At 26.8% G+C, this 25,738-nt stretch overlaps 1 protein-coding gene across 2 annotated transcripts in view; it reads right to left on the bottom strand.

The window, feature by feature from the left end:
* The window catches only part of Bm2092 (Immunoglobulin I-set domain containing protein), a gene marked incomplete at both ends in the record, with an annotated part of 65,470 nt that overhangs the window by 13,810 nt on the left and 25,922 nt on the right, over nucleotides 1-25,738 (bottom strand). Inside the window, 56 exons of one of the 2 annotated variants that reach the window (XM_043079627.1) lie at nucleotides 919-1,110; nucleotides 2,744-2,852; nucleotides 3,633-3,798; nucleotides 4,099-4,211; nucleotides 4,362-4,501; nucleotides 4,649-4,802; nucleotides 5,007-5,244; nucleotides 5,351-5,508; nucleotides 5,608-5,700; nucleotides 5,863-6,046; nucleotides 6,240-6,351; nucleotides 6,479-6,762; nucleotides 6,910-7,016; nucleotides 7,423-7,555; nucleotides 7,695-7,894; nucleotides 8,109-8,238; nucleotides 8,381-8,552; nucleotides 8,859-8,964; nucleotides 9,068-9,232; nucleotides 9,353-9,433; nucleotides 9,728-9,824; nucleotides 10,147-10,228; nucleotides 10,363-10,507; nucleotides 10,623-10,798; nucleotides 10,957-11,128; nucleotides 11,416-11,697; nucleotides 11,836-12,004; nucleotides 12,084-12,408; nucleotides 12,643-12,942; nucleotides 13,141-13,270; nucleotides 13,411-13,543; nucleotides 13,732-13,944; nucleotides 14,203-14,320; nucleotides 14,482-14,694; nucleotides 14,874-15,007; nucleotides 15,170-15,271; nucleotides 15,556-15,789; nucleotides 16,083-16,280; nucleotides 16,469-16,609; nucleotides 16,704-16,821; nucleotides 16,940-17,103; nucleotides 17,288-17,405; nucleotides 17,523-17,686; nucleotides 17,984-18,092; nucleotides 18,310-18,412; nucleotides 18,482-18,692; nucleotides 18,922-19,141; nucleotides 19,437-19,578; nucleotides 19,769-19,977; nucleotides 20,172-20,353; nucleotides 20,465-20,557; nucleotides 20,858-21,006; nucleotides 21,144-21,387; nucleotides 21,494-21,715; nucleotides 22,017-22,171; nucleotides 22,743-25,427. In XM_043079627.1, the coding sequence (XP_042935561.1) occupies nucleotides 919-1,110; nucleotides 2,744-2,852; nucleotides 3,633-3,798; nucleotides 4,099-4,211; nucleotides 4,362-4,501; nucleotides 4,649-4,802; nucleotides 5,007-5,244; nucleotides 5,351-5,508; nucleotides 5,608-5,700; nucleotides 5,863-6,046; nucleotides 6,240-6,351; nucleotides 6,479-6,762; nucleotides 6,910-7,016; nucleotides 7,423-7,555; nucleotides 7,695-7,894; nucleotides 8,109-8,238; nucleotides 8,381-8,552; nucleotides 8,859-8,964; nucleotides 9,068-9,232; nucleotides 9,353-9,433; nucleotides 9,728-9,824; nucleotides 10,147-10,228; nucleotides 10,363-10,507; nucleotides 10,623-10,798; nucleotides 10,957-11,128; nucleotides 11,416-11,697; nucleotides 11,836-12,004; nucleotides 12,084-12,408; nucleotides 12,643-12,942; nucleotides 13,141-13,270; nucleotides 13,411-13,543; nucleotides 13,732-13,944; nucleotides 14,203-14,320; nucleotides 14,482-14,694; nucleotides 14,874-15,007; nucleotides 15,170-15,271; nucleotides 15,556-15,789; nucleotides 16,083-16,280; nucleotides 16,469-16,609; nucleotides 16,704-16,821; nucleotides 16,940-17,103; nucleotides 17,288-17,405; nucleotides 17,523-17,686; nucleotides 17,984-18,092; nucleotides 18,310-18,412; nucleotides 18,482-18,692; nucleotides 18,922-19,141; nucleotides 19,437-19,578; nucleotides 19,769-19,977; nucleotides 20,172-20,353; nucleotides 20,465-20,557; nucleotides 20,858-21,006; nucleotides 21,144-21,387; nucleotides 21,494-21,715; nucleotides 22,017-22,171; nucleotides 22,743-25,427 (11,689 nt within the window). The remainder of the gene's footprint in view (nucleotides 1-918; nucleotides 1,111-2,743; nucleotides 2,853-3,632; nucleotides 3,799-4,098; nucleotides 4,212-4,361; nucleotides 4,502-4,648; nucleotides 4,803-5,006; nucleotides 5,245-5,350; nucleotides 5,509-5,607; nucleotides 5,701-5,862; nucleotides 6,047-6,239; nucleotides 6,352-6,478; nucleotides 6,763-6,909; nucleotides 7,017-7,422; nucleotides 7,556-7,694; nucleotides 7,895-8,108; nucleotides 8,239-8,380; nucleotides 8,553-8,858; nucleotides 8,965-9,067; nucleotides 9,233-9,352; nucleotides 9,434-9,727; nucleotides 9,825-10,146; nucleotides 10,229-10,362; nucleotides 10,508-10,622; nucleotides 10,799-10,956; nucleotides 11,129-11,415; nucleotides 11,698-11,835; nucleotides 12,005-12,083; nucleotides 12,409-12,642; nucleotides 12,943-13,140; nucleotides 13,271-13,410; nucleotides 13,544-13,731; nucleotides 13,945-14,202; nucleotides 14,321-14,481; nucleotides 14,695-14,873; nucleotides 15,008-15,169; nucleotides 15,272-15,555; nucleotides 15,790-16,082; nucleotides 16,281-16,468; nucleotides 16,610-16,703; nucleotides 16,822-16,939; nucleotides 17,104-17,287; nucleotides 17,406-17,522; nucleotides 17,687-17,983; nucleotides 18,093-18,309; nucleotides 18,413-18,481; nucleotides 18,693-18,921; nucleotides 19,142-19,436; nucleotides 19,579-19,768; nucleotides 19,978-20,171; nucleotides 20,354-20,464; nucleotides 20,558-20,857; nucleotides 21,007-21,143; nucleotides 21,388-21,493; nucleotides 21,716-22,016; nucleotides 22,172-22,742; nucleotides 25,428-25,738) is intronic. The other variant, XM_043079628.1, reaches the window with a different exon arrangement.

Below are 25,738 nucleotides of genomic sequence, written 5' to 3'. Positions count from 1 at the left end.
AAAATCATTTTTTTCCGGAATTTAAAAGAAATGAAAGACTTTTCTGTTTGATCTAACATTCAATAATTTAGCTTTCAGTTTATATTCAAATCAAATTTCCTTGTTTATAGCAAAAAATTTCTTTCTTTCTTTTTTTTTTTAAAAAAAAAAAAAACAAACTACTCATAAAATATTTACTTTTCTGATTTTATTTATTTATTAAAAAAATGTTTTAATCTGAATAAATGTGAAGCGTTTATCAAATGTGTTTTTTTTTTTTTCGGATAAACTAAAATAAAATTAAAATGTTTCCTTTTAACTTTATTTTAAATCTTTCAGAATGAGAATCCATTTTCATTGACATTGACCTTTTATCTTTTATCTCATAGATCGTTTATCATTATCAAAAAGAATTAGATTAAGTATTATATTAATTCAATATAAATTTAAGGAATTAAATGATTTTTAAAAATTTTGAATTTATAATCATCCAATTTTTCAATGTTTCTTTCTGAATTTTGTTTGATTAAATTAGTTAAGGAATTAAATTAGCAAAATCATTCGAGGAACAAATTTGAAAAAAAGATAGGAGGAAATAAAACTTGACACTTGAACTTTGTTCAATTTCAGAAAAATAAAACGTAATTTAGTTACCTAAAAAAAATAGGAGAGGAATAAGTTAATACTTTGTTTTTACCTTAATAATAAATAGGATAGCATGAAAATCGTATAAAGTTAGCAAAATTATATCGGAGATTTTTCATTGCTTTTTTTTGCAATTTATAAATATTAATTGATTTAATTAATTGATTAATTAAAAATATAATTTTTTTAATGAAAATAAATGAATAAAATTAGTGAAACAATTATTTGTATCATTTGAAATTTGAATTAATTTTTTTTTTTTTTAGATTCAGCTAGTCGTATTTAAAATGTTACTTTTCATAAATAAGAACAGCAATGCCTTGATCCATAATAGCCTGATGAAGTTGTATGGTATTTGGATGATCCAAATTATTTTGCATTTCAATATTACGTGCTAGATTTTCATCCAAAGCACGTAATTGGGCCAAGTAACGTTTACGTGTGGTAATTTCCGTGACGTGAAATGTTGCACCAGCAGCTGCAGCTCTGCAAATACAGAAAACAATAAACAAGACCTCATCCTTATCTTGAATTTCAATCATCTAATGTTTAAGTAGAAAATGCTGCAACTCTTTCCCTCTTTCTCTCTCTCCCTCCCCTCTCTTTCTCTCTCTCTCTAATTAATAAGGAATTTTCAAATATTGCATAATTTTTTGAAATTATAAAAAAAAAAAAAAAAGAGGAGTTACTAAAATTAAGATATAATCTAAATTCAAAGCCATAAATTTTGTACTGTATTTTCAAACTTTCATTTCTTTTTTTTTTTTTAAAACCACAATTTACTCATAAATTTCTAAATTTCGAGAAAATTAAATTCTGAGCTAATTATTTGGTAATTTGTTTTTTTTTATAATACAAATTTCCATTTCCGTGCAGCATTCTACTTTTATTGACATAAGAGAAAGTGCTTTTTGTGTGCTGAGGCCTTGTTTAGCTTTCTGTATTTGTTTAGCACAAGAAATTTATAATTAATAAATTAATTTTTAAAATTGAAATTTCACTATTTTAATTATTTCAGCTGAGAAATTATTAAAAATTTCATTAAGATTTTAAAAGTTTCTTGTGCTATACAAACCTAAGTTTTTTTTTCCTTTTTTTTTTTTGGTTGGGAAAGGAAAGGTTAATTAATCCAATGCACAAAATTTGGGTTATTTTAAAAAAAAAAAAAAATCTAAATTCCAATGTGAAATTTCATTGTAGATGGCATGAAACACTGTCGAAGTATTCACCATCACAACTTCATAGCAAATCTAGATCTAGCTAAACGGCTAAAAATTCTTGAAATAGCTGAAACTCAGCAACCGGAAAAGGAAGAAAAAAAAAAAAACGGAATTAAAAAAGGAAGCAGAAAGCTAATAACAACACCCATTGCAAGGCATAAATAATTTGTACACACAAAGCAATCACACTTTTTCATTTTTTTTTTTTTTTGTCAAAAAGAGTAAAATATTTGCGGAAATGAAAATTCGTTTCATTTTTTTAAATTTATTGGCAGCCTTTTTCGAAATACATCGCAAAAGAACATGTAATAGTGACGCAATTTCAACAAAAAAAAAAAAAAAAGAGAGAAAATTTCGTTTGATATCTTTTAAAATTTCTAAAATTTGATTAAATTTATATGAACCAAAATTTTTACCATTAAAAATAGAGGGAGAGAGAGAGAGAAAAAAAAAGGAAAGATGTAAATTTGCTGAAATAAAGCCACATATTTCTATGAATCATCGATCTTAATCAATGTATTTAAAATTGAATCGAAATTAATTAATTATCACAGAATTGAAATTACATTAATGGTATGACTAGTATAGCTTTAAGCCAGAATATATGATAAGTTAACAATTTGATATTAAAAAAAAAAAGTTTCATTTCATATAAAAAAAACACAAAATGAATAGTCGTTGTATTATCAAAAGAAATGGTAAAATGAATGATAAATAATCATAAGAAATAAAAAAGAAAAAAAAAAAATTCTTCCCAAATTTTAGGGTAAAAATGGAAAGTAATATTTCCCGTTATTAAATAAAAATTTGAATTAATTAACTACAGTTTGTGATTCAATATAAGTGGAAAGAGAAAGAGAGAGAGAATTGCGCCTCAATTTGAAGCATTGTACTCGTACTTTTCATCATTTTCATCAATTTCATAAATTTCTCGAACTTTACGAGCTTCCAGCGTTATGCGAGATTTTTCCTTTCGAATATCATGCATCATGCTGAAGTCACCGTCAGCTAAAATTTCATATAAAATGAAGAAAAAAAAAAAATTTTTTTTTAAAAAATGATTTAAGGATATCATGATAGCATAATTAATGATCACAGTCCAATGCTTATACTATACTCTGTTGCATTATCAAATGAATAACTGATATTGATAATGAATAAATCAATCTAATATAATAATTAATAATCAATAATATACTACTCCGTTGCATTATCAAATGAATAACTGATAGTGATAATGAATAAATCAATCTAATGTAATAATTAATAATCAATAATTGGAGATCAAATCATTCACATTCAAAAATATTTCTTTTTTCGATGTTTTGAAATTACTATAAACTATGATTTTTATGTAATACTATAATAATTATCACAAATTGTTGATATTGTAAGAAATAAGTATTTAGTATAATTAAATAAGGAAAAAAAAAAAAAACGAAAAAAATTAAAGCAAAATAAAAAAAAAAAAATTAAATTTTGACATAAAGAAACTGATAAATAAGTGATTTTTGAGAAATAAGAAAAATTTTTATTACTTATTCAGTAAGTAATTCAACAAAAATCATGAAGTAATCAATATACCTAAATACTGCACAATGATCGAAATAATTTAAATATTATTGTATATTCATTTATAAAAGTTTGTCACCTCTATGCAACTTAACATCTAATCCTGTGACAACCTTATAATTGCTAAAAGAGTAGTGTTATAAATATTATTATTAATAATAACAACAATAATAATAATAATGATAATAACATTAATAGTAATAAAATATTTTCAACCTTCGATAGTTACTGAACACGATGTTGTCGCTGTGCCAGCATCGTTTATGGCTACGACGGAATAAATTCCGCAATCGCACCACAACGGTTCATTAATGATCAATGAGCATAATGAACCTTCACGTGTAAAACTAACGTGAGATGATCCTACGATTGGTCTCCAATCCTGAAAAGAAGAAAAAAACGATTTCAAAATTAATAATTCAAATAAATTCAAGAAATTGCAAAAATTTTTCATATATCACAATTAACAAAATAACAATTTTTAATTAAAAAATACGCTATTAATATAAAAAAAAAAAAAAAAAGGAAAACAATAAAATATATTTGCTAATTCTTTTAAAATGCTTAAAATTAGTCTCATCCTGATTCTTTTATACTTATCCTTATCCTTATCAATATCATGATAAAGCAAAAATATGAATTTCTATGCAAATTCTAATTTTAACATGAACTGTAAATTTACTTTCATCCATTTCAATTCCGGAAAAGGACTTCCTTCAATGCGTACATCTAACCTGAGTGGTTTACCATTAGGTACTACTTTATTAATCAACGGTTGAATAAACTTTGGTCGTGCTGAAAATGACAAAAACATTATGAGTGTTTGTTTTTTTTTTTAAATTGTAAATTTTTTTTTTCATAAAATTTAAGAAATAAAAAGTTAAACCGTCTAAATTATCCACTGAAAAAAATTTAAAATATTTTTGAAAATTTTGATAAACATACCACCCAAAAGAACTTGGATATTTTGTTGTGCTTCACCATACTGATTAATTGCAATACACTGATATTGTCCAACATTTTCCTTATTAAATCCATTTATTATAAGTGTTGTTTCTGTGCCAGCATGGTTTAGTACCCGAATTCTGTAATATTAATAAAGTAAACAAATAAACAAGTAAATAAAAGAATAAAAAAAAAAGGAAGTAGTAGTAATAAATTATTTAACTAAATTAATTCTTAAGATAGAGCAATTAAATTACTTCATAAAATTATGATGATAGAAAATTTACCTAGACATAGGTCCAGTATCAATATCCATGTTACGAAATTTCCAAATAATTTTTGGATCAGGAAAACCGGATACACATAGCGTTATTGATAGCGTATCATTTTCGCCACAGAATCGTTTCTCTTCCACACCAGGTGCAAACCATGGTGCACATGCTAAAAATTTTGAACTTTGAACTTCTTTTTTTTTTATTGAAATGTAATTTTATTTTGATATTATTCGATCATGCAATTAATTGTACTTCGATCTCTTCCAATCTCTGCCAGTAAACTGGGTGGAAATAAAAAGGATATTTAAAAATAATATTATTTAAAAAAATATATAATATTTATATTGTATTTAAAAATAAGCAGCAATACCATATTGTTCCGCATGTGCTTGACCAAGTGCTTTCTCAGCATACGGATCGAGTAGCGGAATAACTCGTTTATTTTTATCAAGTACCGGTTGCGGAGGTGCCATCAGTCGAGATGGTGGTGAAGCAGGTGATGGATCACTAATACCGTAAATATTCTCCGCACGTACTCGAAATTGGTAACTTTTACCAAGTTCCAAATTTCGAACTTTACATACCGGTTCCGGAATGTTATAATCAAGCTGCAATTAAAAGACAACATTTATGAAATGATGAATCATTATATCCTTTTAAAAATAAATAAAACACTGATAAACATTAAATTTTTAAGATTTGATAAATACTTACTAGAATCCAATCTTTTTCAGGTAATTCGCGTATTTCAATTACATACGTTACTTGAGGATATCGTGGTGGAGCTCTCTTGGTTGGAATCCATGAAAGTGTTAAGTAATGTCCGGTAACTTCTTTAATGAATGGACCACGATCCGGTGGTGTTGGAATGTCTAAAATTTTAGTATAATGATTAATTGAAAATATGATTTCTTGAGTATTATATAAACTTTCTAACTAAATTTAACAAAAAAAAAAGTTTAACAACTTACTATGATGTGGAACTTTCTTAAAACCATATTCTTCTGTTAGATAAGGTGTAACATCAATTGAACCATCAAATTTAATTGAATCCAAGAGAGGTACTAAAATAAAATTTCCAAAGGATAAAAACCAAAGAAATTCTTTGAAAAAAAAAAAGAAACATAACTAGTAAAAAGTATGAAAATTTTTGTCAAGAATTAGAATTTAAAAAGAAATTAAATTTTGCTGGAACATTGTTAAAAATCACTTGAACAGTAGCTTACCAGTTACATCTAATACCGCACTACTTGAAGCTTGTCCATGCGAGTTCTTAGCAATTGCTACATATTCTCCTGCATCTTCCGGAAGTGTATCCATGATGATAATGGCGTGTGACCCACCTCCACACGACTGAATACGTATCCGACCACCAGGTATTATCTTTTTACCGTTATGGAACCATTCAACCTAAGCAGTAATTTATAAAACCTGTTGCTTCATATAAAATAAAGTGATTAACCTCAATTTTTATCATTAAATTTCAAATTCAAAGTTGAATTATTTGTTAAATTAGTTATGCTCAAGTTTTGCAAAAATAAACTTTTTATGAGTTCAGTTAAAATTTTTGATTAAAATTTTAGAAGAATTAAAAGTAACACACCTCAGGTGGTGGATAACCAACTACAAGACAATCAAATATTGTTGGCATATGTGAGAAGACATGTTTATTCTTGAGTTGACGAATAAATCCTGGAGGATATGGCATACCACCTCTGTAAATTTCATTATTTAGCAAAAGATCAGTGATAAGCAATCATTTATAATTCAAGAAATGAGTTATCAAGTCAGTTCTATTCAGCTTAGATTATAATTAATACTAAAAGAAGTACTATTTCACACCTATCTCGATCATCCTCATAGCCTGGTACTTCTCTTGGCCTGATAATTGTGATAGCGCCTTCGGTTCGTGCTGTGCCAAGTTTGTTGGTAGCTTCCAAAGCATATTCAGCTTCATCCTCCGGTGAGGCATTCAAGATTACACAATGATGAATACCGCGTTCATCGGTCCATACCACCACTGGACCATCTGGTCCACTAGATTTTAATTCTTGACCATTTTTAAACCATTTCACAGTTGGAGTTGGCCAACCTGATGTACACACTTGCATTTCAATAGTATTACCCTGAAACTTAATTTATTGTCAAGTTTATTAAAGTTAATTAAGTTTATTAAAATTAAAAAAAATAAGTTTATTAAAGTTTGTTAATCAAAGAGAAACTAAAGTATAAAAAAGAAATGAAAAAATATAGAAAATGAAATTGACTTATACCTGATGTACACTCATATTATATAAACCACGACGAATACGTGGTTTACTTTCTGTCGGTTCCTCACTAAGTAATGGTTCCATTTTCTTTGCTAGTAATGTTCGATCACCTAAATTACAAAATTAATTAAATTAAAATTAAAAAAAAATAAAAAAAATAAAAATTCAAATTAGTTAAAGTAGATAGACGTTTCAAGAAATTATAAAAGATATTTTACATTTGACTTTTTTTTTTCTAAAGATATTTTACATTTTAATATTTTTATCATAAAATTAAATCATTTATAATTATATGAACGCTAAAGGTATAATCTTAATTTAGCCATATTTGTTAGAATAATTATCTAACATCCCTAAAGACAAAACTTTATAATCAATCTATTTTGTAAACTTTCAACAAAATTTTATGCATCGAAAATTTTAATTACTATTTAATAAAAATAAAACTATTCGTATAATTTAGAAAATTATCTATCATTTTATTAACAATGTTAAAAAAACGAATCACAAGTTTACCTTCAAGCGCAATTTCTCCTTTTGTAGAAGCGGTACCGTACTCATTGGTTGCTACACATCGATAGAATCCTTCCGCAAAGAAATCAACATCTTTTAGAATTATACGTTGTGTTTTATCATCCAAACTTTCAATCTGAAAATTTGCATTGTTTTTTTTTTTCTTTTTATAAGAAAAATATTCAAATTTCTTATTCAGAAATAAATAATCAAAATTCATTGTTTTAAAAATGAATTAATTTTAAATAATTAAATAAAAGAAATAATAAAATTACCCTAATTTTATCATTGCTTTCAATTTCAATACCATCTTTAAGCCATTTAATTTCTGGAAAAGGTTTTCCATATGGGACACATTCCAGAATAACGGTGTCACCTGCTTTAGCACGTTTCATAGCAAGTGGCACCGAGAAACCTGGTGCATTACCTTCACGAATTTCATCCTCGAAATTACGTTGTGGTTTCTTTTCTTTTACTACAAAAAAAAAAAAAAAAAATTTCATTTAAATTACATAAATGAATTACATGATTAATTAAACAAATATAAATTATACAAATTTTGATATTAGCAATAAATTATTCTCGAGCATAATCTCTCAATTGATCATTTAATTTTTTAAATATTAAAAAAAAAAAATAAACATTATTGATAATTAGTGTAATTTAAATGTAAAATTTAATAAACTAACATTGCACAGCAACTTCACATATTGTTCTATCTGATCCATATATATTTTCTGCAACACATCGATAACAACCACCATCAAATCGATTAGCATTTTTAACAATTAGTTCACAATTACCATCTTCGCTTTCAATCTATAAAATAAGCAAATAAATTTCTATTAGAACAAATTAAATAATACAATTATTGTATAAATAAATCATATAATATTCAATTTGAAAATTTTAAGCTCTTGTAAAAAAAAAAACTTTTTTTTTTTTTTGGATTAAAACTTACCAAAGTACAATGACCATAAGAGTAAACACGTTCACCATTTTTGAACCATTTAATTTTTGGCCTTGGATCACCGCTAAATTTACATCGTAGCGTAAAATCATTACCTTCCATAATTTTGATACTTTCAAGTGGTATAATAACACGTGGAGCACGATATGCATCGAATTGCTCGCTAAAATGTAAAAAAAAAAAAAAAAAAAAAAACAAATAATTCAAATCTAAATTCCATTATAATCAAATTGAAATCTAAACTTCATCATAGATCAATTAAATAAATTAGATGAAAGTTATTATTAAAAAATTACTGCTAACTGATTCCGATCAAAAATATCATATGTTAACCACCATGGATAATTTGAGAAAAATTGATGTAACTTTTCAGAAAAACTATTATTGAAAACATCTGAAGAAAAAAAAAAATTCTAAAACTAAACTATTAATATTTTATTTTTTCTTAAATTTTTAAAAAATTCCTTACCCATCAATAAAACCATTGGTTGCATCTTCGAGCACTTTTTTAACTGTTGCAGTAGCTTTACTATGTGCTGAACCAAATGGATTTGTTGCAATTACTCGATATAAACCTAAAATTAAGTAAATTAAATTTAATTAATTTAATCAACTGAAATTATTTCTCTTTTATCAGTGATATTTTTAAAATTATAAAATTCATTCATAAAAGTATACCTTCATCATTTGCAATGCATGATTTAATAATAAGACGTGTTCGGCCATCTGAATCAGATTCAATCTTAATTCTATCATCAGGAATGATTCGTTCACCATCTTTGTACCAAATAAGATCAGTCAAAGGTGCTCCTTCAATCTTACATTCCAATTTCAACGGTTGACCTAAAAAAAAAAAAAGAAAACTTTACGTAAAATTTCAAAAAGATTATTCTGTAATATTCTAAAATGAAATTTTGAAATAATTGTCGAAGTAATAAATTAAAGTAATTAAACGTAACATACCTTCAACAGCACGTGCATCACCCAAAGCAATGCTAAAACGAGGTGGTTCATTGGAAGATGGCTTTTGAATTAAGCTACCATCTAAAAAGTTATACTTCAAAAATACATATAATTAATTAGAAATTCAAATTTCTACCAGTACTGTAAATCAACAATACTGATTTTAAATATCTAAATGATAATTTAATTAAACAAATTTTCTTTTTTTTTTTGAAATATTAAAAATACTGTTTAAATATCTAAATAATAGTTTAATTAAACAAATTTTTTTTTCTTTTTGAAATATTAAAAATACTGTTTAAATATCTAAATAATAGTTTAATTGATGAAATTTTTTATTTTATTTTATTTTTTATTTTTTTTGAAATATTATACCATCTATTCTGACAAATGATTTTGTAGTAGCTGAACCAGCAATATTCGTTGCAACACATCGATATGCACCTTCATCATTCACATTTGCATCATTAATCTAAATATTTATTTATTTATTTACTTTTTTTTTTTTTTGAATTAATTCATAATTTTAACAACAACAATTTCTTTAAATTCTATGTTTAAAATTTTCAATTTATACTTTAATATATAGATTACTAAAATAGAAAATTTTTTCATACCATTACAGGTAAATATTTTTGTAAAAAAAAAAAGAAAAAAAGAAAAATTATTCATCAATTATATATAATTTAAAAAATTACACAATTATTTTTAAATAAATTAATATATTGATTACTTGAATTATAAATGTTTTAAATTTATTAAAAATTTTCGAATAAAATAAATGAAATTCAAACCTTCAACCGATAAGTACCAGCTGTACTATCTATTTCCCATTGATAACGTGAATCATCACGAAGTATCATACCATCTTTCGACCTGAATTAAAAAATTACAAAAATTTTTGAACTCTCAACTACTATGCATATTCTAACCAGCAATAATAGTAACGAATGATTTTAGGTAATTTCAGGTATAATAATACCCATATATTAAATTTCAATTAAATTTACCATTTAATTGCTGGCATTGGATCACCAACTACTTTACATTCTAAATCAATTGTGGAACCGGTATAAACTGTTATATCCTGAAGTGGTATGATAAACCGTGGTGCTTCACCTTCGACAACCTTCTTTTCCAGTTTTTCAATTGGTCCTGCAAAAAAAAAAAAAAGAAAAATTCAAATAATTTACTTAAAAAAAAAATTTTTTTTTGCTCTAAAATTTAATCATTTCAAAATTAGTACTATCAAAATTTAATTTAAACTAACTTTCAATATGTATAGTTGATTGTGTTCGTGCTTTTCCATTACAATTTTCAGCATCACAACGATAAATTCCTTCATCACACATTGCGCATTCATCAATTGTTAATGTGCATAAACCATCCGATGTATTTTCAATGTTAATTTTGTTATTTGATCGTAATAAAATTCCATTACGATACCTTTGAAATTAAAAAAGAAACAATAAAAATTATAATTTTTCAAAATTAAAATTTTATATATGAATATTTTTATGAAAATTTAATCTTTCTTTTTTTCCTTTTTTTTTTTTTTTTTTTTTTTTCAAACTAATTATAAGAAATTAAAACTATAATTATACCATCGAATTTCTGGTTTTGGTTCACCAATTACGGTACATTGTAAGATTAACTTATCACCACGTTCCAACCATTTATCCACCAAACCTTTGGTGAAAAATGGTTCTTCACCTTCTTTTTTAATTTCTTCTTTTATCTTACGAATAGATACCATACAAGCTGAATTACAGCTACCTATAATAAAATCCTATCAAAATTTGTTTTGTTTTGTTTTTTTTTTTTTTCCTTTCAAAAATTTAAAAGTGATTAAAGTTAATATGGTATTAAAATTATTATTCTTTCATTAAGATTTAAATTTCAAATTCTTTTTTTTTTTGCATTTGAATATTTAAATTTTCTTAATTAAAACAAAAAACTACAAATTTCATAATCTGAAATGAAATTTTATAGTAAAATACTAGAAAAAAAAAGAGGAATGAAAAAATAAACAAACAAACAAACAAACAAATAAATAAACAAACCAATATCATTGATAGCAACACAACGATAAGCGCCATCATCCGATTCGGTGCTATGATTGATTGTCAACAAACAATTACCATCGTTATCATTCTCGATGATAATACGATTATTACTCCGTAATGGTACTCCATCCTTATACCAGGTTATAGCTGCTTTTGGTGATGCATCAACTTTACAGGATAGACGGACTGTCTCATCGATATCCGCAAATTTATCCATAAGTGGTGGATTGAAACGTGGAGGAAATTCTTTTTTTGCTACTATTTCTTCTTTTTCTTTTACTAAAAAATTTTTACACACTTTTTTTTTTTTTATTTCAATTAAAACTAAAAATTTGTTTATTTGAGCCTAAAAAAAAAATCAAATTAAAATATTTATTTAAAAAATTTAGAAAAAAAAAATATGAAAATTTCACTAACTTTGAATATTAAGATTTGATCGTGTATCAGCAACACCAAATGTATTTGTAGCAGTACATTTATAGGTACCAACATCATCATCACAAAAATTATTAATTCGTATACGACATGCACCATCTGGTGTATTACGAATTTCAATACGATCTGATTCTGTTAAAGTAATACCATCCTGAAAAAAAAAACAAAAAACTTTCCATGCAAAACATTTATTTATTAATTTTAATTTTTAAAAATTAATAAATGTTTACCTTTGTCCAAATAATATTAGCAATTGGTTTAGCATCAACATGACATTCAATTGTTGTAACTTGTCCCTCCAGTATTCGTCGATCCCATAATGGTACATTGAATTTTGGTGGATAACCTTCGTCACTTTTTACTTTTCCAATTTTTGACTCAGTTTGAATTAGTTGTGATTCGCATTCTGTTTTGCCATGTTCATTCATTGCAATACATTTAATACGACCAATAAATGCTTCAGTAACATTTTCAATAATCATAGTCCAATTACCATCATTTAAATCTTCAATTTTAATACCATCCAAATGTGACACATCTTGATTAGCAATTAACCTAAAATTATCATATTATTAAGTAACCCAAAAAGAAAAAAAAAAAAACCCTAAGAAACCTAAAAATTATGATATTTTAATTAATTTGTTTTTTTTTTTTTGTTTTCTATATTTATCACTACTGATATATTGATTGAAGTATGAAAAAATTCAATGAAAAAATCAAACTGTCTAAAACTAATGAGTCAAACTAAAAAAAAAAAAGAAAAAATTTCATAAAAATTAGAATATATACCATTTAAGTGTAGGTTTTGGTATACCACGAACTTTAACATTGAATTCAGCTTTGGTACCAATTTCTGCTACCACATCTTTAAGCGGAATAACAAATTTCGGTTCTGATGGTAATTCGTCACTGTCTAAGATTTGAACACTACATTCAGATTTCGATTCACCAGCTGAATTAATTGCTGTAACCGTATATCTACCGGTATCGTCCTTCTTACTATCCAGAATACGTAACGTTGCTGTACCATCTAATGCCATACGCATTACAATACGATCATTTTTAATAATTTCGTTACCATTTTTATACCTGAAATATGATTTTTTTTTTTTTTTTTCAAACTTGAATTTTTGTTAATATTATAATCAAAATGAATTAATTTTAAATTTTGCAGTATATTATGCATTATTTGTGTGCTTTCTAAAATGAAAATTTACATAGCTGTGAAGTAATCCTAAGACATAACTTTATATTACTTTAAATCTAATATAATTAAAAAGTACAAACCATTTAAGTGTTGGTGTTGGCTCACCGGATACTTTACATTTTAGAGTTAAATTGGCACCTTCTGGTAAAACAACATCTTCCAATGGTGTAATAAAAGTTGCTGCACTTATGATTGGTTCTATTTTCTTTGCTAAAAATTATTCAAATTTTATCATTCATAATTTAATTTCAAAACTTTCCAAAATCCAACTAATACTACAGATGAAAATTTTTTGAAATTTAAATTTTTTAAACTTATTTGCCTAAAAAGATAATTCAACAAAGTTTTACATTTGACACGACTGATAGAGCCACTTTGCACTTCTCCAAGTCTATTCGACAGTACCACACGATATGCGGCATCATCTGATGCTAAACTTTCCGGTATTGTTAACGTATACACACCAGTTTCAGGATTTTCTGTCTGCAAAATTAATTTTTTTCAAAATTATAATATGCACAAAAGATAAACTGGAAAAATAAATAAACAAATGAATAACTACAATTAAATTTCATTGCATATTTCAGGATTAGGAAAAAAAAAATTGATATATTTAAAAATGAAAAGTTTAAAATACTAAAAAGTTAATACTTTGATTAGCAGATACTTACAATTTGCACACGATCATCTGGCTTAATTTCTTGGCCATTTTTGAACCATTTGACAGTTTTTGGTTGTCCTTCAACTTTTATGGAAAGTTTGATCGGTTCACCTTCATTTACTTCAACATCTTTCAAATTTTCAAGAACTTTTAGCACATTAGGCTTTACAACAGTTAAATTAGCTGATGAATCACAAGTGCCAGCTTTATTACTTAGCATTACCTGAAATAAATGAACTTATTAAAATCTGCTACAGGTAATAATTGAATTGAATTACATTTATTCTGCTTAGTTAATTCATTATTATTTTGCCTTTGCAAAATGATTCATTTAAAAGTTATTTAATTTATATTTTTTCTAATATGCTAAAAAGATATAAGAATAATTGATCTTCTTTAATAGATCAATGCAAAATCCATCTAATGCTTTTAAACTCAAAAATATTTTAATTTCAATATTTAAATTTAAAAAAAGAGATACCTTATAGGTGGCAGTATCGTCTATTGATGCTTCAGGAACAATAAGTTCAAACTTTTTCGAAGTAATTTGTTTCGTAATTGTCTTTGGTGAAGGCTTTATTTCTTGACCATTCTTATACCTAAAATTAACAATAAAAATTATAATTTGAACAGATCAAATAAAGATTTCAATTTTTAGCATCAAATTTAAAATAAAATTTAATAGAAAATCAAACTTGTACAAATTGAATAAACCTGTATATTTAAATTGTTAATTGATAAAATGAGAATGAAATTTTACCATTTAACTTCTCGAACAGGTACATTTGTTTCAACCTTGAACAATTGCTCATCACCTTCATTAACTTCACAATCTTCTAGGCCTTTAACAATTTCAGGCTTTAAATCAACATCCACATTGCCAGTACTTTGCACTTTGCCAACTTCATTAATTACTTCAACACTATATGCACCTGCATCGGTAGTATCAACTTGTGGAATTGTTAAACGATACCTAGAAAAGCTATTCTAAATGATACTTTAAAGTTTTAAAAGTAACATTAATTTAAAAAAATTTAGTTAAATTAAATTTTAATTAATAAAACAAATGAGACAAAATTTTATAGACTGTAATTGAAAATGAATTAAAATGATTTATTTCTTCAAATCAGATTGTAAATTAAAATTGCTCACAATTGCTCATCAACTTTTTCAATTTTAGCATCAACATTTTTCGGAAGTGCAATGCCATTTTTGAGCCATCGAACTTCAGTTGGTTCTTCATCCACCTTAATTTCCAGTATCAATTGATCACCTTTTGCAATAACCTGAATAAATATGAGTAATTCATTCAATCTTGAATAATCAAAATCTTTGTTTATTTTTCAAAAAATTTTTTTTTCTATTTTCATCGATTTAGAACTTAATTCAATATCATTTATTTTAATCTAGAATTTAGAAGAAAAAAAAAACAAAAAATTAAGAGTTACCTGATCTTCTAAACCTTTAATAATTTTTGGTTGACCCTTTGATTTTTTCACTGTTAATTTTGCTGATGATTCCAAATCTCCGGCGCTATTCGATAAGACAACCTAAAATTATAAAAAAAAAATATTTCAAAAAAATAAGAAGATAGCTTTTTCACACACTAAATTACTATTAAACTGTGAAATTCAATCATTAAAATCTTTTAGAGACAATCGTAGAGTTTCAAAGAAATTAATTTCTTTCAAAAATCCTTTACAAATAACAAAAAAAAAAAAAATTTTTGACATTAATATTTTAAAATTAACAGAAAGCATTAAAAAATAATCAATTGAATGATTAAGATATATACTAGTAAAGAATACTGTTATTTGAATATGCTTATAAATACCTTATAATCAGCTTTATCATCACTTTCAGCTTTTTTAATGATAAGTTGAAATCTCGTCGTATTATCTTTCATTTCGATTCGACCACTTACAGCCTTAATTTCTTGGCCATTTTTATACCATTTAACAATTCGTGGATGAACATTTGTTTCAACCATAAATACCGCTTGTTCAGCTTCAATCACTTCAATATCTTCCAATGGTGTCAAAAAGCTTAGCTTATCTTCGACGATTATCTAGAAAGTTCTCTGATAAAATTTGAAATTAAAATAGGATTAATCAAATTTTTTGATAGCAACAAAATAGTATAAATAAATATATTCAAATGTCATATATTATCAGTGATATAAATGTTACAATTGATAATACTAATTAAATTGTAGAAATTGCTGATATCAGTTAGCTAATTAATGAAAGACTGATAATGAAGAGATAGTGAAAAGTTTAGCTAACTGATAAAAGATTGATAATGAAAAGATAATAACAATATTAGCAAAGATAATGAAAAAACGAAGAGAAATTAAATTACCTCGCCTGAACTTTTAGCTTGACCTGCTTCATTTTGTACTTCAACCGAATAAGTACCACTATCATCCAAAGTACATTTCTCGACTTTTAACACATAATTGTTATCATCAATCTTATCTGTTTTAACTGTTTTACTTGTTTCGCCTGATAATAACTGCCCATTTTTATACCATTTTACAACTTTTGGCTCACCTTTTGTCTGTAAAATTATTTCACAAGTATTGCTATTTTCTTGGTTAATTTTTAAAAATTTTTAAAAATTGAAGGCGCTAAAAAAAAAAATTTAAAAATCTTCAACTCAACACTTCAATACAAGTTTTAAATTTTGAAATTTTTCAAAATTAAAAAAAAAAAACAAAAAGTGGTAAAGAAAATAAATTAAGTAACCTCAATTGCAATTTCCAGAGATTTTCCAATTGCAATAAACTGATCCTCAATTCCTTTTTTGATTGATGGTTTTTCAATTGGTTTTTTAACTGTTAACGTGCAACTCGATTCCACACTATCTTCCTCATTTGAAAGTATAATCTGAAATTGATAAAAGAGTAAAATTTCAATTTATTATTTCAAATGCTTAATATTTATGCAAAAAAAAAAGGAATATTAAAAAACTTTTGCAAACCTTATAATCAAAAGCATCATCTTCTGTAGCATTAGATATTTCAAGTTGATAATTCTTATCATTAACTTTTATCGGTTTTGCCTTATCATCTGAGCCAATTTCTCTACCATTTTTATACCTAAAAATAAGCATAAGAAAGTGCTTAAAATACGTAAGAATAAATTTTGTGCTTAATTTTTTGATCTGATCGTTGCTTTACCGGAACAGGTAATAATAGCTTGAACAGGTTTGCTTACCATTTAACCGATTTCGGTGGCGTATTAACCTCGACACCAAGTAATACTTTTTCACCAGCATTAACAGATTGATTTTCTAAGCCTCTTATAATAATTAACTTTGGTAACTTTACTGTTAACGCACAAGAAGAATCGACAGTTTCATCATCAGTGATAAGTACAACCTGAAGTTAACAGATTGAGAAGATAAGACTGATAAGTGATAAGACTGATAAATAGACAACTGAATTTGAAATGTGTCTTCGAGTTAACAAATGATCAGATATTCAAATAAATTATTGCTCTTAGCAATTTCAAAATTAAAATAAACAAAAAAGAAACTCTGATAAGTACAAAACTGAAGCGTACTTTATATTCAGCAGTATCATCTTTGCCTGCATCTGGTATCAACAATTGATAAGTATTATCATTGGACTTATTCGGTTTAGCCTTATCACTTCCAGTGATTTCTTTGCCGTTCTTGTACCTCAAAATTTATATTTATCTTAGATTTCCATTGAATTATTGTCGCATCACTAATTTGTTTAGAAAAGTTAATTAACATTAAAAAAAAAAAAAAAACTTTTGAAAGATTATCATTTACCATTTAACTTGTTTTGGAGGTAAATTAACTTCGATGCTTAGAACAGCCTTGGTACCAGCATCAACCGTTTGGTCCTCTAAACTTTTAGTAAATTCAATTTTTGGTAGTTTTACGGTAAGTTTAGCTGATGACTCGGCATCACCTTCTTCATTTGACAACACAACCTGCAAAAAAAAATTAGGCTAAAACTTTTTTTTTTTTTTTTATTTTAGGCTAAAATTAATTTTTTTTTTCAAAATAAACTTGATCAAATCATTATTAAAATTTGAGTAAACCAAAAAATATTCAAATAATTTGTAATTAAAACTACATTAAATAAAAAATATTGGATGAGGATTAATCGAAAATTCTAGAAATTTCCTGTTAATATATACGACATTCAAATAATTTAAATTATTGATTTATTTATTCTATAATTTATTTACTTTTGGTTATTTAAAGTCTTTTTTAAAGTGTTAAACCTTATATTCAGCTTCGTCGTCTTTTGTTGCCTTATCAATAATTAACTGATATTTGTTATCACCGATTTTCTTCGTTTCAACATTTTTTGCTTCTACGCCATTCTTATACCTAAAAAAAAAAAAAAATTCCGGAATATTTTGCTCTTACAATGAGTTAACGATTTCGTATTTTCATTTCAAACTGAATTGAATAATCCGCGACAAAAACAACAAATTTCCTTTTTTGGAAATCAAAAAAAAAAAATTCATAAATTTACAATTTGTTTAAAATCTATTTTTTTTTTTTAAAAAAAAAAAGTATACTATAATTTATTTCAATAACTAACCATTTAACTTGTTTAATTGTTCCTTTAGTTTCCACTTCAAATGTTACTTTTTCACCAACTTCAACTGTTACTGGCTTTAATTTACTGATAATTTCCGGTTTCTCTGAAAATTTATTTTATAAACGAAATTTACAATTATTTTATCAAAAGAAATAATTGTAAATTATGGTACCTTTTTTTAGAGTAATATTTGCTTTTGATTCGATTATTCCGGCATCGTTAGATACCTGTACGGTATATTCACCGGTATCATTTTCCTTAATTTCATCTATTACTAACTGATACTTTCCATTACCAAGATCTTTCGCTTTCATTATTTTATCATTAATCGGTATACCGGATTTTAACCATTTAATCTGTTTCGGTGTACCATCTAATTCGATCTAAAAATTCAAATTTTAGCATAAAATGTTCCGTTCGAAATGCATAAACTAGCATAATTTATTATCTAAATTTTAGTTTGATTTAAATTGCTTGATTTTTTACAATTATTGCTATAAAATGGAATTTTTTAATCCAAAAATTTCATAATTCAATCCTAAATTTTAATTTTTTTTTTTCCTTTTAAATTCATGGCAAAATCATTTCTGTTGACAATATGAAACTGTCTACCTCAAGGACAAGCTTGGTTCCTTTCGGTACATTCTGATCCTGAAGACCTTTCCGAAATACTGGTACTGTTTCATGTTTGAATACGGTTACTGCACATGACGATTCAACCATTTCCGTATCAGTTGATAAAACTACACGATAAGTACCTTCATCTGAACTTTCCGCTTTATCAGTTTCTAAGCTATACTCATTTTGCGTAATTGTTTCCAGTTTTGTTCGTCTAAAAATAGTTTTATTATTCCGTAATTTTAATTAGAAAAATTTCTTCAAAAATTATTAGATTATAAGTATAGAAGGAAAAAATTTGCAAAAAAAAAAAAAAAAAAAAAAAAAAAACTAAAATCAATTCTGTCAAATTTTCACCTTAAACCATTTCTGATAACAGATATTAGCTTATTTCAGTACAAAATTTCTTAATCCTTTTTTATCTTTTATCAATTCTCCTACTATCTCTTATCATCAAATTTTCAGTTTGTTAAAAAACAAAAAAAAAAAAAAAAAAAATTCATCCAAACTTGTTTGCTTTAATTTCATCCTTTCCATGAAACCATCGTACTGTTTTTGGTTTTCCTTCAATTTCAATGAACAATCGAATCTTAGTTCCAATTTCCACTTTCGTATCTGCTAAGCCTTTTTTCAACTTTAATGTTTCCACTTCTAAAATATTTTGATATTAAAAGGATTTCAATCATTTTTTTCTTTTTTTATTTTTTTGTTCTGTAAAATTTTAATTTTAATTCTAATTCGAATATAAAAACTTTTATAATTTACATAATCTTATCATAGGTTTTTATGCAAAATTTTGAAAAATTAGATTATACAAATTATTTATTGCAAAATACTTCACCATGAACGGTTAATGGAGCTTTTGAACTCATCGATCCGGCGCTATTTGTTGCTTCACATCGATAATTACCTTGATCTTCAACACTAACTGAATCAATCACTAAACGATTGGTACCATCCGGTAGACTTTCGATACGGACATGTTCATCAGATTTTACTTCTTCACCATCTCTAAACCATTTTACCTCTGGTACAGGAACACCAACTACTCTAAAACAATAAATAAATAAATAAATAAAATATATTAATCTCTAAAGATAATATAATCAATAATACTTTAAACTGACTAATTATTCATTAAATTTCTCATTTTATTTATTGCAATATTTTTCAACAGTTCAAAATTTTTAAAAAAATTTCATAAGTACAAAATTTATGCGATAAATTGCTAAAATGATACTTACCGACATTCAAATGAAATTTGTTGTCCTTCAGTAGCCTGTACTGCTTTCAATTCCTGTGCAAATTCTGGTGAAATTTCACTTTGCACTGGTACCTCAAAATCATACCAAACATTTAGCATAGCATCTGTACGTGCTGTACCAAAGTTATTCTGTGCTTCACATCTGAATTCACCAGTATCATCCTGTAAGTAAATTTGCATAATTTATCTCATAGAATGATTAAAATTCAAAAAAAAAAAAAAAAAAATCAATCAATCAATTTCATCGAAACCAGAAAAAAAAAATTTAAATACCTTATTAACCGAATCAATAATTAACCGAGCTGTACCATCCGGAAGTGTTTCCTTTTTGAAATGTGTATCATTTGCGCTAATTTCTTCTTTATCCTAAAATTAAAAATAAAATACTAAAAAATAAAATAAAATATCAAAGAAAAAAAAAAGAAAGGAAGAAACATTAATTAAAAAATTCTTGAAAAGTTACGAACATACTACAAATTTTCAAATTAAAAGATTAAAATGATTCGTTTTTCATTTTCTTTTTGTTTTTTAAATTCGTTTTTTTTTTTTATTCTGAAATTCTTCACAATCTAAAGAGAACGATCAATTTAATTATGAGAAAATATATATAAAAAAAAAAAATAAATAAATAAACTATATTTATTTACAATACAAAATTTCTCCTACCTTAAACCATTTAATTTCAGGCATTGGTTCACCAACAATTTTACATTCTAATACAACATGTTCTAATTCTTTAGCATGAATTCCTTCTAAGGTTCTCAAAAATGTTGGTGCTGCATATTCATTTGCACCTTCTTCCTCTGATATAGGAACTAAAATTAAATATACCAATAATTTTAGACTATGAAATTTAAAAAAAAAAAAAAAGATTTCATTTTGACTTTCAATGATTCATTCAAAAAATTTGAGAATAATTTGGTTAAAAAATTTAATTTCAAAAAAAAAAAACCTTGAACGGTAAGTGTAACATCACACCATACATCACCGTATTGATTACTTGCAACACAACGATACTCTCCGGTATCATCAACGGTTGCATTTTTAATTGTAAGTCTTTGAGTACCATCCGGAAGATTTTCTAGCTGAATGTTTGAGGTTTCCTTCACAATATTCTCACCATTAAACCATTTAATCTCTGGTTTTGGTTCCCCTTTCACTTTACCCTCTAATATTGCTGTTTCACCAACTGAAACCTGAAATAAAAAGAAATAAAAATTGAATATAAATAATTTTAGATTTTATTGTTAACATAAAATTCTTGCAATTCAAAATTTTTGAATCATATATTAAAAGCCTTACAGTAACAGGTTTGATCGGTTCAATAAAATCAGGTGCTTCGCCTTCTCGTTGTAATTCTGATTCGGTTGCAACCCGAACAGGTCCAGCAGTCCAAGCAGCACCAAATGTATTAACTGCATCACATCGATATTCACCACTATCCTCTTTCCTGGCATTTTTAATTTTCAATATAATGGTACCATCTTCATGGTACTCTGTAATTACACGATGATTTTGATCCAACTGAAAATAAAAAACTATTTTTCCATGCATATTTTTAGGATGCAAATTTCAAATAGCTAAAAAATATCAGAAATGAATTATACTTAAATTAATTTTTAACAATCAGAATATTAATTACACTTTTACGAATATTTTTGCTAATTATTTGCTACGTTTAAAATGTTAAATTAAAATTTGTAATCTTAAAACTTTGTCAAAAAGTTCTGTGATGTCTTTTATGAAGTAAAATTATCCAATTTATATTGTCACATTTTTTTTTTTTTAATATTAATTTGAAATCGTACAGGTAAAATTCATTTACCTTGGTACCATCTTTCATCCAGGATATCGTTGGTTTTGGCAAGCCTTTCAGTTTGCATTGAAGGATAATTTCAGCATTTTCAGCTACTGTGCAAGATTTCAAAAGTTCCGTAAATTCTGGTGGTCCTTCATCTTGCACTATTGCTTTTGCTTGTTCTAAAATTAAATTATAGCCAGAAATTAAATGAATAAACAAAATTTAATATATTTTGAAATAGATTAAAGAAAAGCTTCAGATAGCAAGAGATCAAGTTAGTATAAAAGCGGAAATATCCAAGATGGAATAAAGATAGCAAAAGATTTAGCTTTTAAACAACAACAAAAGAATCTTAATTTAATTTAATTTTTATAAATTTGACTGATATAAATTGTTGAAAAGAAATATTATTTGTCAATATAGCATGTAAACTTAAATCTTATTGGACATATGCGCATGCATATTAGTTTTTAATTATTATTAAGCTTAGAATAAAAAAAAAAAAAAAAAGTGATTGAGCATGCTTAAATCTTAACTGTATTAGAAATCTTTTAAGTGATTGCTTCCTAAGATGCAAATGTTTCTCAAAATCTCAATATAAAAATTGAAAAAAAAAAAAAACACAAAAGTTCAAACTTTTGAAATTCAAAAAATTTTCAACCGAAAAATCTATTTGCTTTTCAGTTATCATATGAAATGAAAGCAATACCTAAAAGATTTTATGAGAAATTATCCTAAAATACTGTGAACCTAGAATGGTGATTTTTCCTTCGGTCCATGCAGATGAATCACCAATGGAAGCGGTACATCGATATGTTCCAGCATCTTCTGCGGTTACTTTAGCAATTTTTAATTTCTGAGTACCATCATGAAGTTGCTCAATGGTGACATGTTGTGGTGATACTTCTAAACCATCTTTAGACCAATGTACCTGAACATCACCTCTGGTAGCACTTAAAGCACATGACAATTCTGCTGTTGAATTATCTGCTGTGACAATATCGCTCAATGGTTGAATAAATCCAATTGAAGCAGGTAGCTCATCTTCTGCTTCTGCCAAATTTTCCTCAATTGCAAAATTAAGCTTTGCTGTTGTTGCTGCTTTTCCGGATTTATTAATTGCTTCACAACGGTATACACCAACATCTTCTTTGGTAGCATTTTGAATTATTAGCTTCATAATACCATTTTCAAGTTTTTCCACCATTAAATGTTCATTTGGTTCAATTGGCTTATCACCTAGGTACCAATGAATATCAGCACCAGCATTTTCATTTACTCGACATTTTATACTGATTGTTTCACCTTCTTTAACGGTATGTGTTTCTAATGGTTCAATAAACATTGGTTTAACTTCTTCCTCTTGCATCTTTTCAAAACCATATTTTGGAAATTTAATTTTTCCAGCAATTTCAGCACTACCAACTGAATTTGTAGCAATACATGTATAGGTACCAAAATCTTCGCTATTTACATTAGTAATTATTAATGTTTGTCTTCCAGTTTCATCATCTTTTTTAAAGAAATGTGTATTATCAATCTGTATCACAATACCATTTCTTAACCAAGTTACCTCTGGTATTGGTTTACCAATAACGGTACATTTCAATTCGGCTTTTTCACCTTCCTGTATTTCTAATTCACCAATTTCATCTGTAAATAATGGTGGTATCAATTCTGATATAACAGCTAATTTTGTTTCTAATTCTTTGGTACCAGCTGAATTGATCGCTTTACATGAGTAAGTACCAATATCTTTCAGTTGAGCTTCTTTAATTATCAATGTATGATGTCCTTGTTCATCTTTCTTCGAAATGATATGCTCATTATCAATATTAATTGGTACACCATCTTTCAACCATACTACCTCAGGTGGTGGTTTTCCAACTACCGTAACTGAAAGTTGTGCTGTTTCATTTTCTTGCACTGAAACCTCTTGTAAACATTCAATGAATTTTGGTTCTTCGAGAAATTCTTCAACCGCAAATTTAGCTTCACTTTTAGCTATTCCAATTATATTGGTAGCTTTGCATGAGTAAACACCGCTATCTTTTAAACCAGCTTGCTTAATAATTAATGTTGATTGGCCTTGTTCATTTGTTTTCATTAGAATATGTTTGTTGTCAATGTTTACTGGTATTCCATCTTTATACCATGCTATTTCTGGTGTTGGTTTTCCAATTACTGTTACCGATAATTCAGCTGTTTCACCTTTTTGCACCGCAAATTCTTTCAGCTCTTCTAGAAATTGTAGTACCTCAATTTCTTGCTCTACTGCAAATGAAATTTTGGTTTCCGTTTCACCAACTTTATTGCTAGCTTTGCATGAATAAATACCAGCATCATCTAATCTAGCTTGTTTAATTACCAAGGTATGTTGTCCATTTTCATCTTGTTTGGTTGCAAAATGAACATTATCAATATTTACAGGTATTCCATCTTTGATCCAGCAAACTTCCGGTATCGGTTTTCCTGTTATTGTTACCGCAAGTTCAGCAGTTTCAACTTCCTTCACCTTAATTTCGGATAATTCTTTGGTAAACCTTGGCTCTTGCAAAACTTCAAGTACCGCAAAATTTGCTTTGCATTCTTCAGAACCTGCCTTATTAGATGCTTTACATGAATAAACACCAGCATCTTCCATTTGCATCTGCTTAATGGTTAAAATATGCTGACCGGTTCCGGTTTCTCGGACGAATATTCGTTCACTGTCGATTTGTACCGGCACATCATTTTTGAACCATTGTATCTCAGGTGTAGGTACTCCGGTTGCAGTTACCTTCATTTCCGTTGTTTCCAGTTCATGAACTTCAACATCGGTTAGCATTTCTGTGAATTGCGGTGGTATAGCAGCAGATTCCACTGTAACAGTAGCACTTGACGTCTCCTTACATTCCGAATCAATCAATTCAACCCGATAATTTCCGCTTGCTTCCGGTTTTGCATTTTTAATGATCAGTGTAGATCGTCCTTCTTCAGTTTTTATTATAACTTTTTCTCTTTCTTCCACAACTTCCTTGCTATCTTTGAACCATTTAACGTCTGATGGTATAATACCGGAGAATTTTACCTCCATAATAACTTCATCACCTTCCGTAACTTTTCGATCCTTAAGCACTCCGGTTAATTCTAGTTTTCGATTCATTTCTTTCTGCCTAATTTCTGCTTCTGATTCTGCCATACCAACCGAGTTAATTGCAACAGCGTGATACTTCCGGAAATCTGATTCTTCCGTTTTCTCAATTACCATTCTCCAGTGTACATTCGAGCTATCATGTTCGATAAAATGATGAGAATCGGAAATAATTCGGGTAGATTCCCGATAAAATTGTACTATTGGTTGGGGTGAACCTTTAACAGAACAATCCAAAATTACTTTCTCACCTATGCTTACTTCTTTAGAACTGATGTGACGAGTAAATTGTGGCGCTTCAGCTGAAAACAAAGAAACAGGTGGTTGGTTGGTTGGTTGAAGAAAGAGATTGCCCAGTAATGAAAAGCCCAAGGATAATAAAAGAAGTAACAGGCCGTTAAATTATTTATTTCATTCAAATGATATTATCATTTCTAATCTAATTTTATATTCAATTTTAATACTTAAATATTTATTTCCTATAATGTAATCTTTTTTTTTTTTTTTTTTTTTTACAAAAGGAAATTGGAAGAGAATGAAATGTAAATGTAGAAGAGACTATATTAATTAATTTCATCTAATATAAATCAGGAAGAATATTCTTACCGCTACT

This window comes from Brugia malayi (assembly GCF_000002995.4).
Source record: "Brugia malayi strain FR3 genome assembly, contig: Bm_v4_Chr3_scaffold_001, whole genome shotgun sequence".
Taxonomy (NCBI): Eukaryota; Metazoa; Nematoda; class Chromadorea; order Rhabditida; family Onchocercidae; genus Brugia; species Brugia malayi.
Note: the sequence above shows the minus strand (reverse complement) of the source record. Positions and strands in the feature narration are given on the sequence as shown.